The 17,577-nt window shown below is 43.1% G+C and overlaps 2 protein-coding genes across 3 annotated transcripts; both read left to right on the top strand.

Moving 5' to 3' along the window:
- Nucleotides 1-47: 47 nt before the first annotated feature.
- On the top strand, nucleotides 48-12,839 carry map3k20a (mitogen-activated protein kinase kinase kinase 20a). Of its 2 annotated transcripts, none has more exons than XM_088383043.1 (20): nucleotides 48-135; nucleotides 1,780-1,969; nucleotides 2,666-2,753; nucleotides 3,785-3,886; nucleotides 4,094-4,159; nucleotides 4,389-4,417; nucleotides 4,544-4,681; nucleotides 4,977-5,063; nucleotides 5,128-5,202; nucleotides 5,274-5,380; nucleotides 6,308-6,443; nucleotides 8,286-8,330; nucleotides 8,399-8,429; nucleotides 8,508-8,647; nucleotides 8,726-8,788; nucleotides 8,855-8,944; nucleotides 11,089-11,205; nucleotides 11,295-11,369; nucleotides 11,601-11,751; nucleotides 11,824-12,839. In XM_088383043.1, the coding sequence occupies exons 2-20, from the start codon at nucleotides 1,811-1,813 to the stop codon at nucleotides 12,498-12,500; spliced, it is 2,376 nt and encodes a 791-aa protein (XP_088239169.1). In that variant the 5' UTR covers nucleotides 48-135; nucleotides 1,780-1,810; the 3' UTR covers nucleotides 12,501-12,839. The 2 variants fall into 2 exon arrangements, with proteins under 2 accessions (XP_088239169.1, XP_088239168.1); XM_088383042.1 differs by having other exon boundaries at nucleotides 78-240.
- A 397-nt stretch (nucleotides 12,840-13,236) lies between these two features.
- Nucleotides 13,237-17,000, top strand: cdca7a (cell division cycle associated 7a). The gene is made up of 10 exons (XM_088383893.1): nucleotides 13,237-13,397; nucleotides 13,911-14,048; nucleotides 14,130-14,252; nucleotides 14,321-14,521; nucleotides 14,594-14,668; nucleotides 14,748-14,936; nucleotides 15,023-15,151; nucleotides 15,276-15,425; nucleotides 15,498-15,634; nucleotides 15,717-17,000. Exons 1-10 carry the CDS (start codon nucleotides 13,377-13,379, stop codon nucleotides 15,748-15,750), a joined length of 1,197 nt encoding a protein of 398 aa, XP_088240019.1. The 5' UTR covers nucleotides 13,237-13,376; the 3' UTR covers nucleotides 15,751-17,000.
- The last annotated feature ends 577 nt before the right edge of the window (nucleotides 17,001-17,577 follow it).

Here is a 17,577-nt window from a genome sequence, read left to right as displayed (position 1 = left end):
ATGGCCAGCAGAGAGCGCTGTTGTCATTAGAATTGTGTTTCTAAAGAGGCCGGTCTTCCTCGTCCTTCAAGGCAAGTCGAGAAGTTGTGTAACCAGTAAATCCACCGTGGGCATAATACGTGAAAATAAAAAGAGGCGAGTATCACCCGATTTCCGGGAACATTATTCATTCTTCACTTCCAGTTTGTGCTCAAAGAACGACGAGCCGCTTGACGCCCTTCCAAAAAGTCGATGTATGCGGTACGTATGAGGAGTGAACATTTGTTTACGCATTAGCTTTGTTTTTGCGTGGCTCGGCATCCTCAGGTACGTTATTGACAACTTCAACTGTCAAATCAAAGCCCGCTTTTTACGATTTATTATGGAGTTGTATATCAGTCACCTTTGCTGTTGTGACCGTACATACCATTACTACTACTACTACTACTACTACTACTACTACTACTACTACACTCCTCTACTCAAGCTATTAACATTGCGATGCATATTTTTAAATGATATAGATTAGGAATGCGTCATAGCAGTGTGTTCTATTTGTCTTGTCACTTCTCTCTAAATCATTACCAAAATGACAGCCCATGGGGCTTAGAAGACAACAAAAACAAGTCTATTTTATTTACCAAAAGTCTATTTAGTAATATTTTATGCCAGTGTAACGTTACGTCGTTGAAACTTTCACCGTGCTTCAAGTGCAAGTGGTTTAAAATAATCTACAATTAGAATGAGTCAGCAGAAATCGAAAGTAGTCATTAACTACTACTTCCAGTTCTTCTGCATCTGCATAGATGATAGTTTCTTTTTGGTAGATAATTAATGATCAAAATATGGTCACCCAATTAAAATGCCTCTCACTATGACACAGTTGTTTCACTCTCGCATTGGATGAGCCAAGATTGTGCAGGTGCCTAATAAAGTGACCTGTGGGGGTCATTCATTCATGTGACTTTATCAATGCTGTCACGCTTCCGGCTTTGTTTGCTGTTAAGGAAGAAGCATCGCGAATGAGTGGTGTAATGTCACTGTTCCTCGTGACCCCGCTTGAGTGGACACACAATACATCGGGCCGGCCCCCGTGGCAGCTGAGTGTAGCATGAATACGCGTTAATGGTCGCAAAGCAATGGCTCCCCTCTGTGACAATTGAGGAAAATCTATCCATAGACAGCAATTCCAATGAAGAACAAGGTAACATCCTTTTAAAAGCCCAAATGGCTCAGCTGCAAATTGAGAAAGCGACGGACAATAACTGAGCTATACTTTGCTTTAATGATAGAATGATTTCTTTTATTTTTTTATTTTTTTTTAACTAGATGCATTTATCGACAAACGAAAGGATAGAATTAGCACTCTACGAAGTACACTGTGTGCTTCACCAGCATAGTGGAGCACTGGTTAGCACGTCCGTCTCACAGGGTTCGATTTGTGGAGTTTGCATGTTCTCCCTGTGCCTGCATTGGTTTCCTCTTACATGACCCTCATTAGGATAAGTTCGGTAGATGAATGAATGAATAGTTGGATGGATGACTAGATGAGAGGAGCTGCTTTGATTGGCCAAGAATCAAGTCAACTGTGTTCACGCCCACAACGACGCAACTGAAATAAAAAAAATACAACAAAAAGTTCAGCAAATTATAGAAGTTCCCCCAAAACCTAGTGTGCATATTTCTTTTCTGTACTTGAGCAATTACTGCATTTAAATGACAAAATAATGCAAAATGGATGAGCAGACAAAACTTTGCATGTGAACCGTAATCCCACCTTTCATCCTTGTGATTCTCCAGAAGCGGTGTCAGCGCCAAGTGTCAGGATGAGATGTCGTCTCATAGCGGCTCCTTTGTGCAAATCACGTTCGATGACATCCACTTCTTCGAGAACTGCGGCGGCGGCAGCTTCGGAAGTGTCTACCGGGCTAGATGGATCTCCCAGGACAAAGAGGTGGCGGTGAAAAAGCTGCTCAAGATTGAGAACGAGGTGGGAGTCGTAATTGCCCGGTGCTTTTCATGTACACTTTGTACTTTTTAATTGTCACTATAGTAATCATTTTAATTGCCAGCCCATTTAGTGGGATGTGTCGACTTGCGCTCACATCATTCATGGTCATTATACTCCCCCACTACCAGAACCGTGTCGCAAAAGAAACATTATTAGCAAATCCTGTTTAGCACAGTTTCAACCCGAAGTGCCTCCGATTCAAGGAAATGCTCATTGTCTTATCGACAAAAAAAAAAAAAGAATCATCTTTGAAAAAGCTTCATTTGTCAGACTCTGAATATCTTTTTTTGAAACTCTTGTACAATATTACAGACTGAACTTCAGTCAGCGCTGCAGGGATTAATGCTGTTAAAATATATTAAAAAAAATCAACTTTTAAGTGGGGAAGCAATTGTTTGCTTAATTACAGTGTTTTGCTGCAGTTAGTCTTAAGTGCTTTTGTCGGGTTTCTGTTCATTATACAACTATAATAAAGAATGTATTGCGTAATATCTGACACCACCAAAAATGCTTTCAAACTAAGCATTAATATTGATCATATAGTTTTTAAAATTGGGGTTTATTTAATTAAATGTTCTGAACTGTCACTGGCAGCATGCTTGTTTGTCATGTGTATATATATTTTTTCTTTTTTTTTAACAAAAACAAAATTTCCTTTTTGTGTCCACCACCCAGGCTGAAATCCTCAGTGTGCTCAGCCATCGTAACATCATCCAATTTTATGGCGCCATCGTTGAGGCACCCAACTATGGAATCGTCACTGGTATGTGATGTAAAAAATGTTGTACTACTAATGTAATACTTTGTTCCATAAAAAAAAGTTGGGCAATAGTTAGACTCCATAATGCATTTCCAACTGCTGCTGCTGTGTCCATCGTTTGGAACAGAAATGGATTTGTTGGAAAGTAGCTAGCTAGCGGGTGTCTGTTTATTCAAAGGTGAGTCATCGCAGAAAGTGTTTATTGATTATCATTTGTAATTTCCTGTGTTGACGCAGCGCTCCGACAGCCAATATGTGCGTCTTCCTTTATGACTGCAACCCCAGCTGCCACCCACAGCAAAACAATATTGGCTACAAGTTCAAAGTGTGATTCTGATATGGAAAAAAAAAATCAGTGAAGAAGGGATTGAAAACTATTGAAACGCAGAAGCGTTTCCTGTGTGTGTCATATAATTTGCGGAATGTGAAGGCAAAGTATTATGGTGCAAAGTGCAGTCGCAAACAGGAGTTGACTTGTTGTCGCTCGTTATTAATGTTTTGCTTCTCTATTGTTTGTTAATTCAACATGCTGTACGGCGTGTTCACAAAATAAAAAACAGCTATCGGTGCCTGGTTGCATGTCATCTCAATAGCGGCGGAATATAAATTTGAGGAAGTAGGCTTGCTGTCCAATGTAGTTTTCACTTCCAAATGGTTTGCTAAACAATCATGCTATGAGAGCAGAGGTATTCTGAAAACAGATTAATCCTAAAATTAATCTACTACGTATTAATCCTTTTAATACTACGATTAAAAGGTCACTCAACTGGTCACAATTATCAAGCAAAGCCAAGTTTGACAGGTTAAAAAATAAAAGTGTAATCTGCCATCAAAACAACAATTTTGACAGTAATCCAATCAGAAATCAGATCAATATGTTTTTCCCGTCAGTACTCTGCCAAGCACATTTTTAAATGCACTGTTTTTAGCGAGGAAAGCAACAAAAGTCCTGTCACATTTACTTGGCCTTCAGAGAATCTCACAATGCTATTCATTGGTTTGTTTATTTCTGCGCTTTCCTGTTTCCTGCATAGAATATGCCAGTGGCGGCTCACTGTACGACTACCTTTCCTGTGAGGAAAGTGAAGAAATGGACATGGGGCACATCATGACGTGGGCGACAGAGATCGCCAGAGGTGAGATAAGTTATCCATTAGTCGTCATACACGGCCATAAGGTTACTTTTTGTTGACAAGCTTTACGTGTACATAAGCAACCCTTGCATACAGTGTTCATCAAAAAAACAAAGCAGATGTTTTGTTCCTACCTTTGTATCTTTAGTCTCAGTACAGTAAACAAATAATTAGGCTAATAATTCACTGTTCTCTTCATTTTTACTTAAGGAATCCATTATCTTCACTCAGAGGCCCCTGTTAAGGTGATCCACAGAGACCTGAAGTCAAGGAATGGTACTGATACCATTTTTCGTAGCTCAAGTATACGTAGCAGCCAAAACATTAGGCACACCTGCTCAATTCAATCCAATACAAGACTTCCGACATACTTAATGATAATTTGTGATTTTTGCCATGGAGTTATTTTGGCAGGTGTACCTAATGTGAGTGGATATTGTTACGTCTGAATTTTCATGCAAACGTTGTCATTTTTGTAACAGAGAACATATGATTTGTGTTTCAGTTGTTATAACAGCAGAAAAAGTTCTCAAGGTAAGTGTTGTTTTCGAGCCGAGCAAAAAACTAAAAAATCCAAGCCAAAATACAGCATGTTGCCACATCTGCTATATATTCTAAAGCGATTTTAGTTCTGAATTTTTTTTTTTTTTTTCTTTCCAGATTTGTGACTTTGGGGCCTCCAAGTTTCTGACCCATACGACGCACATGTCACTAGTGGGCACCTTTCCGTGGATGGCTCCTGAGGTCATTCAGAGCCTGCGAGTGTCTGAGACCTGTGACACCTTCTCCTACGCTGTGGTGAGTGGCAACAACCAGAAGCCGAGCAAACGGAAGAGAAAGTTGGGGAACTCGCGTGATCATGAGTCAACTCGTAGTGAGGACTGTAACGACGTATGGAGCAGTTGGTTGCGTAAGACTAACCACAGTTTGTTGGGTTGGATTTGCAAGTAGTTCCTTCAATTCTAAAAAAATGCATGTTAATCTAAAACTGATGTCAAAAAGGCTAGTTCAACTGAAGAATTTTTGTAAACATTGTTTTTGGAGTGTTTTTAAATGTCCATTGTCATAATGTTTGAGTATATTAATGTGATAGGTGCTTTGGGAGATGCTGACACGTGAGGTTCCATTCAAAGGCCTAGAAGGCTTACAAGTGGCTTGGCTTGTCGTGGAGAAGGAGGAGGTATTTTCTCACCCATTTCCAAATTCTATTTATAAAATAATTTGGACATATATTTGCGTTTCAGAGGTTGACCATCCCCAGCGGCTGTCCTCCCAGTTTTGCAGAGCTTATGAGGGACTGCTGGATGACGGATCCAAAAGTGAGTCCCACAAGCACTGGCCTTGAGAGCCGCAACATGGCACGCCACTAAAACGGCTCCTTTCGATTCAGGATAGGCCCACGTTCAAGCAGATCCTGTCTACTTTAGAGACCATGGCGAACGACAGCCAACTTCCCCAACAGTGCAACTCTTTCCTCCACAACAAGTCTGAATGGAGGTAACATAATGAGCCATTTGGGCAGGCCAACCCAATGTATTGATGACTCAATGTGCACTCAGCCTAAAGGAAATTGCAAAGAATGACATGGAAATGTGGCTGACGGGGGTCGGGAAATACAAAAAAAGAAGTGGAGATGGTTCATATAGATCTTTAATGACTCGACTGATGGCGGCAGAAAGGGATGAAAACCTCCGACGATTCCTCCATCTGGATATATTTCCTCTCTTTACCCATAAGGCCCTAAAAATAATCACCATCTTTTTCAAGTCGAAGTGTTTAATTGGGCTGTGTGAGCAGCTGGAGGTTCAGTTGATGTTCAGCACAGCCTGAGTCTCAGCTGTGACTTTATTCTGCCTCAGCTCCTCGCCGTGCGCCGGCTTCTTCAGAAAGTCGCGCTGGTGCCGACGCGGACGCGCAGGTGAGGCGGGCTCCAAATAGCCCGCAAGTCACGCGCGCCAAGTTCAGTCCATTCCAGCTGGTCCCAGAGTTGTTTATGTGTGTTTGAAGTTCTTGGAATATATACGGAGTAGTGTTTGCGTGTTCTGTCAGGGAAAGTATGTAAAAAGTAAATATTGGAGTTTGGATTTTTGCTTGACCTTTAACAAGGGGTCATGACCTTTTAGAAAACAGAACAACTGACCTGTGAGAGTAAGGCCATGGTATGATATTGTAATCGCGATTACTAAACACTATTCACTGATTTGCAAAATCTGTTTTTATTCAACTACCAAAACTCAACTTGAAATCTAAATTGAAAAATAACCAGAAAATAAACAACTGTATAAAATAATAAAATATTATAAGAACCATTAAATAAAAAATAAACATATATATATATTTTTTTTTTCTGAACCACATCAGCTAACCAAAAATGTCAATGTCACATATCCGATTGTTGTTGTGACTTTTTTTGTGGCCTTTCAGGTCCGAAATTGAAGCCACCCTCGAAAGGCTGAAGAAGTTGGAGAGTAACCTGAGTAGCAAAGAGCAGGAACTGAAGGAGAGGGAGCGCCGTCTGAAGATGTGGGAGCACAAACTCATCGAACAATCCAACAGCCCGGTGAGTTGCCCCTCAGCACTTCACCTTGTCACAACCTTGCTTCAAAGTGGCCTCAGCAGTGCCTCCTGTCGGCCAGCCAACGAAATCACCCTCCTCCAGTAGATGGACCGTATGAGGCAACGTTGGAAGTCAAATGCGTTGAAATGAATTCAGTACAATGCAGCCATGAAGTGAAATTTGCATCATATTTAAATATCAATCCAATTTCAAAATGCATTTTATGGCTGGACATTTTCCAACATCCATGTTCCATGCCTGCTGTATGGCCCCGGAGTGAAAAGCTAAATCGAATTTTCTGCACAGTGCTGCCTTATCAATCAATCAAGTGGAATCGCCACTAATGCAGGATTGGTGTTGTAGAAGAACTTGTTTCTAGATTAATTACTTGTAAACCATTAGCTATAATTACTGCCTATAAAAGCACTATTTTGTGTGCTTCTTGTGCGTTTTATGCATTTAGTCTGTCATTCAGAAAATAGAGCCATTTGACAGAGAAATAAATTCTCCATTGAGTCGTCACCCTATGGACATTATGGAAGTCATTTGGTGTATGCTTGATGTGGCATGCTGTGAAGAAAGAAGCCACAAGCACAGGGGAAGGCCAATCTTTTATGATGAAGTGACATTTTGCTGACATTAAGATTGGCCAATTTGTTCTGAATGTGGCGGAGTGCAGTTGTTGCGGCAGTCTCTCACTTACTGCGATGTCCTCGGGCCCTTGTGTGAAGTACTTAATAATAAGGCCAAAAATAATTGGCTGTTTTAATAATTATGATGTTTCGGCAAATTTGGAAATATCGCCGCTCCTATATACCATAATTCTACTATGTGCTGTTCAGTTCGTGGCGTTGTCCACGCTGGCAGATTGAATTTACATACCATTTGTGTTAGCTGAAGGATTTCAAATTTAAAAAAAAAAAAAAAAGGATCTAAACAATTGATTGTCAAAAGTAATCAATTAATTTGATCATTGATTAATTGTTACCCCTACTAAAGTATCTGAAATATGATATTTGATTTTTTTTTAACAATTTCAAAATGATTTCATGCCCAAATATAACTGACAGGAGTTTAAATTCCTCTAAAATGTTATTTTTTCATGTATCGTATTGATTTCCAAATTGCTTCTTTCCATGCACGGTGATGAAGATCATACATAAAACTTGCTTCAGGTTGGACAGAGAGAGGATACAGGAATAGCACGTGCATACATCTAAAAGCCTTCATGGGTCTGATTACCCAGCATGCCTTTCATCCGCTGTGCGATTTAAAAAAAAAAAGCAAAAAAAAGCAGATTGTGCAGATTTCCACACAACGGCACATCACATGTTTGAAAAAAGCACACAAGCAGTCCATGTGTTGAAAAGTGTTTGTGGAAAAGAGTCTGAATGCGCTTGGTTGCAAAGCGCAGCATGGAGGAGGCGGGAAGTGCTGGCGGGCGGGGCCGAGCGTCTTTATGCCATGTACTGTATGGCGCCAGCCACTGTTTATGGAGGCCCGCATTCAGCTCTTAATCTGAAGGAGACGCTGAAAGGAGATGACTCCCTCACTTAGTCATCTTTCCTCCAATTTTCCACGCCACCATTTCTGTCATTACGCGCCATTCTACCCATCACAATGACGGAGTCTTTATTTTGCCTGTCGAGTTTCTGCGCGATTACATTTATTGAGCAATAAATGATTTGTCATTCAAATAGACGGCGGCGGCGCAGGCAGATGGACATTCCAAGTCTGATAAAAGACCATTAAGAGGCCTGACGGGGGGGGGGAACTTACTTGTTTGGAAATGTGTCTCTTTTCCATTTACCCTCATTTCCTAACTTGTGTTTTGTCTTTTTGCAGCTGCTGCCTACGCTCGACATCTACACGTGGACGGAGGAGCATGTGGTCAGTGTCGGAACTACAAAATGCGTTATTGTTATTTACAGCTAACGTGTGCCCGTTATGCTATGCAGTATTTCTGGATGCAGCAAATATTCGGTGAAGGTTTGTATGATTTATGTTTTTTTTTTTTTTTTGGGGATGATTGAAACATTTAAGTCACTTTGTCACTTTGTCCTGTAGACGCTAGCGGCTACGGCATGCACCTGTATGCTGACCTATTGCGAGACAATCACATCACCGGCAAAAGGCTCCTTTTGCTGTCGGAGAGCGACATGCGCGACATGGGCATCAAGTCCAAAGGTCATGTCATGCACCTGAAGGCAAGGCCGAGGCAAATGTCGCCGCGTTCCCACCATGCTCCGCTTGTCGTGATTTATGTCTCGTTTGCTCTTTGGCAGAGTGAAATTGAAAAGCTGATTAATGATTACCTTGGGCTGGTCCACTTCCCACCTCTGCACAAGGTAGAATGTGAAATTTTCTCTCGCTTGTATCCAATTTGTGTCCAAGTACAACTTTTTTCTTTCTAGGAAGAGCTCGAAAACAAGGTGGAAAACAGTAAAAGTGTTAATCTGGAACTCGTCTTTGGGTACCATTGGAAGCCGGGCACTGGGAAAAACGTAAGTTTCTGACCTGACCTGCAAAGAGAATTCAGAGATTCTATTAGATTCTATTATTATTTGTTTTTTTTCCAAATACACCTGAAAATGTGCAAAGACTGAGAACCACATTTGCTCCTCCCCTTGCATATACAAACACGATCAGCGGTGGTCTGGCGCAATTAGCTAGCTAGCTAGCTAGCTAGCTGTGCCTACACTCCACAAATGGCATCATCCCTTCATATAAGGCAGGAAGGGAATGTTCTCATCCATTGCCCATTAACAAATTTAGCAATCAAGCTTGAGCACAGTTATATTTGAAAAGGTATAATTACGTGTACCTAATATGGTGGCCAGTGAGCGTAAGCGTGCACACGTTCAAACTGTTTTGTTAGAGTTGAAGCATTGATATGCCGAAGCTTTTTTCTTTCCCCCCCCCGACCCCCCCCCTCCCCCTAGGATCCCTAATGACAGCTGTTACACTGACCATTACAGGCATCACTATGCAGGTATAAAAGCAGACAAATAAACATGTCATTCTCCTCCATGTACCACATCCAGCGCCACTCGGAGCCCTTTGTGAACCCCCTCCACCACCCCACCCCGTCACAAAAAAAAGGCCGACTCTTCACTTGCCGTTCAAATATAATCAAAAATAGCCCATTTAGCCAGAAGTCGTTTTCTTTTTAAAAGGAAAACGTTATTTAATCTTTCAGCTGTTCATTGTCCCATCATAAATAGTCCTCTTTCAGTGTGTTCGGCAGGGCTGAAACGAGCCTGCTAATTGCCTCCCATTTCTTCTGACATGTGGTGGTTTAGTGGGTCGAAAACACAGCGGGGAGAAGGAAACAGGAGGCTGAGAAAATGAGAGCTAATTATTTTCCCCTGCCTGGTGTCAGGTTCCGTGTCAGCCTTGTTTTTACAAACTGGAAGTTTTTTTTTTTTTTTTTTGTCTATGTGCGTGCGTTTGCGTGTGTGTGTGCACAAAATAAAACAAACCCACACTGCATTTTTCCCCTCCTCTTCGCCCCTCTTTGCTGGCGATGTCATGGAAGCAGCTGCACTTCTCAAAGACAAAATGAGGGCCTTGCGATTGAGCGGCCACCATCTGACAGCCACTGAGGGTTCCCTGCTAATGAGGATATCACCGTGCAGCCAAGTGAAAGGTGCTGAATTATGTATGAGTTGTCATTATATGCACTCGGGTCCAAGGCATCATTACGCGACATTGTTTCTGCCGGAGTGATTAGACGAGCGCCGACGCCGGAGCCCCAGCGCGACTGTCCCGGGGCCAACGCCGAGGCCGCTGCCGGCTTTTCGAGCCAGCCGGTTTCCCTTTTGAGACCCCCCTCCCCTCCCCTTTCCCACAATCCGACCCCCCCGCACGGCCCCAGCAGGAGAGGGCGAAGGCTCCTCAGACGAGTGTGTCAGCAGCGCTCCTCTGATGTCCTTCCCTGTGATCAGCGCACAATGGTTCGGCTAGCGCCCTGAACCCCGTGCGCTTGAGCGCTGACCTGTGGCTCGGTGGCGGCCGTTTGGGGATGGGCGGAATCATTACTGCTTCGTCAGCATGTAGTGTGCAGGGGGGGGGAGGGCAAAAGGAGGCATTGTTCACATTTGGACCCCCCCACCGCAAGGATGTGATGTGATGTGAGGAGGAAAACAATGGCAACTGGTTTGCTAGGCAACACTTTCAGATACAATTGTGCACTTTTCCGGCGCTGTCGGGACACTAAAAGTGCCTTTGGGGTCCCGATTGGAAACATTCCCAAAGCAAAGTTAGTTCATGAAATTGAGTCAATTCAACATTTCGTATGAGTTACTGTAAAAGCTGTCTGCTTTGTCACTAATAGGCAATTGTGGATTCGTTGACACTATTGTAGCTCAAAATATGAATATATTCATGCTTACAGTCCCGTCCAACAGTATTGGAACGGCAAGGACAAATTTACAAAACCATTTTCTCTTCTTTATGTGAAAGTACTAGTGGGAAAGTGTTCCCATTCATTTCCGAGGCACTGCCACAGAACTCCCTCTAGGTTGTGCTGTAGCTTCACATAAAAAAGCATGCTCAATTATTTTATTTCAGACTCGCAATCAGGCAACATTTGCTGAGTGCACTAGACTGCCTGCCGTGTCTTACAATAGACCATTTCCTTGTTTAGGACTGCAAGTGGAAAATGTTCTTGGAACTCGACGGCGACGACGTGGCTTTAACTTACATCAAGGATGTAATTTTCAGCCCCAATCGACAGGATGTGGAGCCCATGCGGATGAATAAGGTTTGATGTTTTTCTCTTCTCGTTCCATTTATTCTCCATCCTTGCTTGTTTGAACCACACTAACAAACAAACTTCCCTTTTTGATGCAGCCGCCATTTGTGATGGACAAATGGATAGTCGGGTTACAGCCGAACCAGAAAGTGGACTACACAGTCAGTTATAAGGTGAATGTTGATGACACCTGTCAATCACTCATTTCCACTGGACTTCATGCGTCAATGGAATGTATTAGTTTTTGACGCCATGTTGAAGTGAGGGGAGGAGCTCACTTAGCTCCTCAATTCACTTCAACATAGTTCCTTGATACCATGATGCCACAAGAGGGCACCAAAGCTCTCAAAAACAATGTTTGGTGGAAATAGAGCTTAGCTGTCCTTTCCAACATGTCAATACAGAGTAATGTCAAGTTACCAAAGTCAACGAAATACAGCTGCCCCATGACGTGGTCTCAGCTTGGAGGACAGGATGCCATCAAAACCGTGGAGCTTGTCATCGAACCAACAGTCGTTCACTTTGACTTGAGTTCTAGGGGCAGGACTAACCCTGGTAAGATGTTGAACGAGAATTGACTCCATGTTTAGCGCTGTGTAACAATACAATTGCTGTTATTTGTTTTAGACATTGATCAATCCTGGATGCGAAGTGTGAGGCTGCGGCAGATCGTCAGGCAGAAAACTCAGCAGCCCAGCGCAGCCTTCACCAGCTCAGGAGCCTGCACTCTTCCTCAGTTCCTGTCAGTACACGAAAGTCAAGCCACTTCTTACGCAGCGGCGGCGCGACGTTCGCCCGTCCGCTCCTCCGCCAGCGCCTGGAACGACTCGCGCAGCTCCTCGCCCACATCCGGTCTCTCAGCCAAACTGTTGCCGCTCTACTTGGGGTCAAAGGGCAGCAGCCCGTGCAGCACCACCTCAGAAAGCATGTCAGAAAAAGAGCGGCCCGTCAGCGCGGGCATAGTGCTCGAGTATAGAAGAGAGGGCTTTTTTGGCAGCGGTCAAGGGAGGGGCAGCACGAGAGGAGGCCAAAGCGCAAATAAAAACAAAAGCCCTCGACACCCAGCGAGGCCGCGGTCCAACAGTTACAGCGCCGCAGCGCAGATCCGCCCACGCGTAATACCCGGTATCATGTCAGTGACGGAAAACGCCAATGAAGAAAGCGAAGAGGCCAAAGCAAGCAGCGATGGCGGCTGGATCAAAGTGGAGCGCCACAAAAGGATACCGCGACAGGATAATAAAGCGGTCAGAGGTCGGCCGAGAAGAGGTGGGCGCGGAGGACGTGGTGCTGGAGGCAGGACTTAATATGGCAGGCACCATGTGTTTACTATAGTATATGCAGTATACTATTTCAATACAGTTCATGCTCTTACTGTGACTGTTTCTATAAGGGAGTTGCACAACTTTGTATATAAATGAATTACAATGTTTTTTGCCTGCTGTATTAATGCTTTGAATATATTTGAAGTTACATGCCAAAGAGTTATTGCTCTTTGTGTACTCTCTCCAAATAATGTGTTCCTAATTGTGCTTTTTTTGCTGTAGAGAATATAGCATAAAAAGCATGCATATATTTTTAATTCAGATATGAAAAACTATTTTTAAAAGAATGTATTTTAAATAAATATTGACAAATAGAGTTTATCCTGTTTTTCCTTTCTTAATTAACGTGAAACATTGGAAGTTGAACGTTAACACTGGGGCAAAATCTTTCATCCAGATTGAAAAACTAATAGTGGAATGTGGAGGGGGGGTTTTCTTCACTGGCCCGAATCCTCTTCCGTAAAGAGCATTTGGAGGGAAATCGGTCTTTTTACCCGCCTTGTATGCAAATTCATAAGAAAAAAATCGCGCCACGCCAAAACACATGCAAGGCACATATACATTTGTGTTACAAAAGAAAGCTTCCTTTCATTTGTTTTGGTCAAATACAAACTCATGTTATTTTTACTTATGTTAACATGGAGGTTTCACTGTTATACACTTCAAAGTGTTAACTATTCCCTTTAAATGCATCATTTGTTTTACTCAGCTTCCAGGACGTTTCAGTGGCGCGGGAAACGAACGTGAACTGCGCGCGCTCCCGAAAGCGGATACGCATTGATCCTTGCCAAGCTCAAGAGCCAAGCAACAGTGCAGATCGCCTTTATCGCTCTTCTGGCAACAACTTTGAAGAAAAAAATGCCTTGTACACGCTCCAAGGTAACTCCAAATACAATATTTGCTGTTTTGTTTATTGCTTGATTGTTTACGCCATACTAAGTTCGTACTGTAAGTTCGAGTTCGTTTTAAACAAGACAAATTTGAACGTGTCCGTCTTGTATTTGAATGACTTATCTCAAGCACGGAGATCGATACTAGTTTATAATTTAATATAAATATAATTTTTGATTAAACACCAATATTTTCTTAGTTTCATGTCTTTAGCGTTATGAACAAGATGAATAATGAATACAATCATTAAAAAGTTTAGGTCCAACCCAGAACTTCTTAGTTTTGTCATGATAACGTATAACCAGTATGGTTTTAATGTTTGAGGTGCACTTAGATATGGCCTTATTTTTTATATAATGACATTTTTAAGTGACACCAAAACTAGGCAGAATTGATGAAATATTGGCAGGCTATATGTGCTATCCTTTCAAAATTAAAGACACTGCTGGGTGCTTATTTGTGAAGTTAACACGCTTGTGATTCTTGGTTACTTTGCCACAGAGTGCAGCAGCCCAGCCTCCCTCCACTAGGATGAATTTGAGGAGCTTCCGCAACGTCCCCCAGGTTACCATGGAGACGTCCTCTTCTTCCGACGACAGCTGTGACAGTTTTGGCTCTGATGGGGGCTTTGCAAACACGGTAATAACACGTGTGTTGTTACCGGGCGGTGACTAATGTGATGCCCGTGAGCACTGGTGCTAACAACATTTTGTATTTTAGAGGAGGGGCTCCCGGACGCCGAGGAGGTCGCCTGTCAAACTGAACACTCTGAAGGCCCCTGCAAAGGAAGATGCATGCACTGGGTTTGAGGATGAGCTCATCAACACACAGATGGAAGCAATGGTGACTATAAAAGACGGCACTGGTGAAAATGTATCATTATTATGGGTTAAAAAAATTTTTGCTTCCAGAAAGTAGATCCTGATTCTCCACCTGCGAGACGTGGAAGCAGGTCTAACCTTTTGAAAGTGGCCTTTGCTTTCCCCACCAAGAAGGCGGGCTCCAAGAGGCAGGCGTCTCAACCCCTCCTCCCTACTCAAGAACTGAACTCTGATGAGGAAGAGAATTTTATGAGCAAGAGAGCCCTAAATATTAAAGAGAACAAAGAAATGGTAGCCAAGATTTGCTTAATCCAAAGTGAACTGATCAGAATGTCACTCATCCATTTTTTTTTTTTGTTTCAGCTCGCTCAGCTGATGGCAGAGCTCAACAAAGTACCTGGATTTTTTCCCAAGTCGATGACATCTGCATCACCAACGGTAAGGAACGTGTTCAAATAAGGTTCTAGGTATGCTGATTCTCTATCAGATCAGGATATTCATCTTCATCACTTTTCAGGCTCGACGTGCACCTCGGCGCTCCATGCCGGAAACTTTGAGGAGGAGCTCGCAGCGTGTGTCTCGGCCCCACACTCGTTCTCGCACGCTAGTGGAAGGGCCGCCTAGCCCGACACCAGAAGAGGAAGAACCGGAGGACAAGTTCAGCCTGGTGCGAAGAAGCCGCTATTACGAAGAAGTGGACGAGTCGGTAAGATGCGTTTCGGTCTAAGTTCGGTTTGTCTGTTGTTGTTGACACCGCTACAAAGCTAACGGTTGATCATGTTTGGTGTGCAGGTTCGCCGCCGTTCATGCAACGGCAAAAAGGCCATACCTCACGTGGTGCGACCTGTGGATGAGGTCACCGAGGATGAGCTTGCACGCATTTGCGACAACGTGAGGGAGAAAGTGTACAACACCGTCTCTGTGAGTCCAGCAAGAATGTTTCAATATAAATTTAGCCGCTCAACCCACTTCAGCATAATCCTGGTTTGAGACCCTAGCCTTAGTTTGAAAACCAACCTTCCTTTTCTTTGTGTCTCTTTTCCAGGGAACCACTTGTCACCAGTGCCGCCAGAAAACAGTGGACACCAAAACCAACTGCCGCAATCCAAACTGCGTCGGCGTCCGGGGTCAGTTCTGCGGCCCGTGCCTTCGGAACCGCTACGGTGAAGAAGTGCGAGACGCACTGCTGGACACGGTGAGTTCCGTATGAGCTGTCTATGCCCACAAACCTTGTTCGAATCTCACGTGTGCCTCGTCGTCCCAACAGGAATGGCGTTGCCCGCCGTGCCGGGGCATCTGTAACTGCAGCTTCTGCCGCGCCCGTGAAGGTCGCTGCGCCACCGGAGTCCTGGTCTATCTGGCCAAATATCACGGTTTTGACAATGTTCACGCCTACCTGAGAAGGTAAGGGATGCACTTCTGACATTTTATTTTTTAAATTGTAGCTATTGTTTGTCGATATTTATTGTCGTTGTTGTCTCTGCAGCTTGAAGAAGGAGCTGGAAGGGATTAGTGAGTGATGAGCAGCCAAAGGAGACGCTGGACAACTAACTTTGACACTTTTTTGCCGCCAGATTCTCTTTTAATTGTTGGACTTGCATTTGAAATGATCATCTGAGCAAATTTTTATTAATTGCCGTCTTATTGATCACTGTGAATTGCCTTTCTGGCAATGTTAGATTAAACCCACACTTGTTTTTACAGTTCAAGAAACAAACATTTACTGTACAGCGGAGCCTCGGTTTTCGAACGTCCCGGTTCTCGAACAAATTAGTATTCGAACAAAAAATTCGAGATTTTTTTGCTTCGGATGTCAGACGAAATTCGGTTGTCGAACCTCGCGAGATGAGCCGAGAGGACCCGGATGCCAACTGGCTCTGTTCGTTATTACATTCTCGTTATTCTGAGGATTGCATCAACTCTAATCATGCCTCCAAAGGAAGCAAGTGGGAGCAGTAAAGCCATCTTAAAACACAAAGACGCTCCTAAAGCAATGTGACAGTCAGCGCCCGGTGCGCTGCGGATAGGCGATCGAACCAAATCAAGCTCCCTGCGCACTAAGGTCCACTTAAATTTTGGAAAGTACATCAGGACTTTAAAAATATTTTTTTAATTTTAGCGACCACTCTGTCACAATAATGCGACCAGCGCGGTGCAGTTGCGCGGTCGGCGGCGCGCTACGGTTGGGCGGTCGGCGGTTCGCTGCAGTTGCGTGATCGGACAAAATTAAGCTCCCTGCGCACTGAGGTCCACTTAAATTTTGGAAAGTACATCAGGACTTTAAAAATATTGTCTAAATTTCAGCGACGGCTCTGTCACAATAATGCAACCAGCGCGGTGCAGTTGCGCGATCGGACAAAAATGCGCAAATGAAAAAATGCTTTAAAAAAGGCGTTTTTTTTTTTTTTATTGGAACGGATTAATTTCTTTCTATTATTTGTAATGGGAAAACATGATTTGGAATTCGAACGATTAACTTCTCGAAAAGCCTTCCGGAACAGATTGTGGTCGAAAACTGAGGCTCCACTGTATTTTCAAATTCAATAGCAGCTTGTTACTTATTAGGTGCGCATTGACTGCTTTATTGCATTCTTTTATCATTGCAGCTTTGGTTCTGTCTGCCACAATATTTCATGAGTATATATGGCCAAAGATGCTTATTTTTAGTTTGTATATTTTCACACCACTGACATAACCTGATGGGGAATCACTTCTTGAAGTTGTTCATAGATGATAATCATGAGCAGATATAAATGTTGTACAAATTGAACTACAACTTCCTTCTTACATTGTTTTAAATGTAGAATTCACACAGTGAGCTTCCCGTGCGTGTCCGGGTCGGGGTCCACTGCTTGCCATGCGGCGATGGTGAGGAGCTTGCTGTGATGTACTGTACCGCTTATATCTCCTTCATTAGATAACCGGCGCTAATGGCGTGGAAACAATTAGCGCGCTCTAATGGGAGTCTTGTACCTGTAAATCATTTCATCCTGCGCTCTGGCTCATTTTGTGCTCACCCTTGTGATTCTGGACACATGATGACTAGAACTTAACCCTCTGTGAGGACTACTTCATTCAGCTTGGAACGTGTTTATACATCAGTGCATTGTTCTTCCAAACAAGTCCAAGCTTTAAGCCTCCAAGTCGATGGTATTTAAACAAAATTAGAAACAACAATTTAAGAAAACATCAACAATCATGATGTGTGCCATGATCCAGCAATCAAGATTACGACAAGTCTGACACGTGCTTAGCAATAAAGATGATAATAAACTGTTTTTATTTACAGCAGTCCGACACGCTAGCCTCTGACAGACAAAAAAATTGCATGAAAAAAAAATTACCAT

This window comes from Syngnathus floridae, chromosome 8 (assembly GCF_059516105.1).
Source record: "Syngnathus floridae isolate MCC-2025c chromosome 8, RoL_Sflo_1.0, whole genome shotgun sequence".
NCBI lineage: Eukaryota > Metazoa > Chordata > Actinopteri > Syngnathiformes > Syngnathidae > Syngnathus > Syngnathus floridae.
This window is presented reverse-complemented; position numbering and strand designations above follow the sequence as displayed.